Raw genomic sequence first — 1,255 nt, 5'->3', positions numbered from 1 at the left:
GCTCAGGGTGGCCCCGCTGGCCCCGGGCCGGGCTCGGGATGGACAGACGGACACGGGGTCAGCACTCACGCCCGGCCAGGCCGCGCCAGGAAGCAGAGGGAGTAGAGGCCGAACTCGAATTCGGGGCTGCAGCCGATGAAAGCCGACCCCACCTCTTTGTAGAAGCCGTCCCAGCTGAACTGGAGCCCCAGCACGTCGGGGTATGTGTCCCACTGGGAGAGAGCGGGATTTGGGCTCAGCAGGGCCGGGAATCCACATCCATCCCACCCAGAAATCCTCACAGCCCCTCCAGGGAGGATCCAGAGCGGCTCCCAGCTGGGCTGAGGGGTCCAGCAGAGCCCCCCAGCCCCAAATCTCTCCCTCAGCCTTGGGAGCCTCTCTTGCCCCTGGCATTGTCTGTCCCGGCTCTTCCCAGCCCGGAGCAGCGGGGATGGGGCAGGGGGAGCATCCCCGGTGCTGGGGGCTCCTGTGGGGTGCCCCGGACCCCCCGGCAGCTCTCACCGGCCCGTTGAAGTTGTGGCTGAAGTAGTTGACGCCGCCCTGCTTTTCCAGGAGGTAGAAGCGGATCCAGTTGTGAAATCCGGACACTTTTCCCTTTTTCACCTCCCCTAAACACAGAGGGGATTCCTGGATGAGCCCCCGGCCCGGCGCTGCCCCCCAGCCCGGCCCCGGTGAGGCTGTACCTGAGAAAACGTGCTCGAAGCCGCTGGAATCCCGTTCTCCATCCCCTCGGGAGTAGAGGCCGAACCACATCTCCTTCAAATCCTGCACGAACTCCGCCTCGGAGCTGTAGCGGTCTGCAGGGAAAGGCGGGAGCAGCGGGAGAGGCTCGGGAATTCTCCCTGCCCTCATCCCTGTGCCCGTCCCAGGTCATTCCCACCCGGCTGTGGCTTCCCTTGGGGGTTCCCCCTCTTCCAGTCCCCGGTGCCCAGCAGAGTGTGGGAAAAAGGGGGAAAAACGGGGGAAAAAAAACCTCAAAAACCCATAGAGAAAATGGGGGAAAAAAACCCCAAAACCCACAGTGAAAAAACCCCAAACCCACAGTGAAAAAACCCCAAACCCACAGTGAAAAAAACCCCAAACCCACAGTGAAAAAAAACCCAAACCCACAGTGAAAAAACCCTAAACCCAGGGTGAAAAAACCCCAAAACCCACAGTGAAAAAACCCCAAACCCACAGTGAAAAAACCCCAAAACCCACAGTGAAAAAACCCCAAAACCCACAGTGAAAAAACCCCAAAACCCACAGTGAAAAC

The 1,255-nt window shown here is 60.2% G+C and overlaps 1 protein-coding gene across 1 annotated transcript in view; it reads right to left on the bottom strand.

Moving 5' to 3' along the window:
* Positions 1–65: 65 nt before the first annotated feature.
* Positions 66–1,255, bottom strand: part of LOC107198896 (poly(U)-specific endoribonuclease-like) — a 9,186-nt gene continuing 7,996 nt past the window's right edge. Inside the window, exons 4-6 of the mRNA XM_033511582.1 lie at positions 684–797; positions 502–608; positions 66–212 (exon numbers count right to left, since the gene is read on the bottom strand). Of these exons, the coding sequence (XP_033367473.1) occupies positions 66–212; positions 502–608; positions 684–797 (368 nt within the window). The remainder of the gene's footprint in view (positions 213–501; positions 609–683; positions 798–1,255) is intronic.

The sequence above is a fragment of the Parus major genome, unplaced genomic scaffold (assembly GCF_001522545.3).
Source record: "Parus major isolate Abel unplaced genomic scaffold, Parus_major1.1 Scaffold360, whole genome shotgun sequence".
NCBI classification, from domain to species: Eukaryota; Metazoa; Chordata; class Aves; order Passeriformes; family Paridae; genus Parus; species Parus major.
This window is presented reverse-complemented; position numbering and strand designations above follow the sequence as displayed.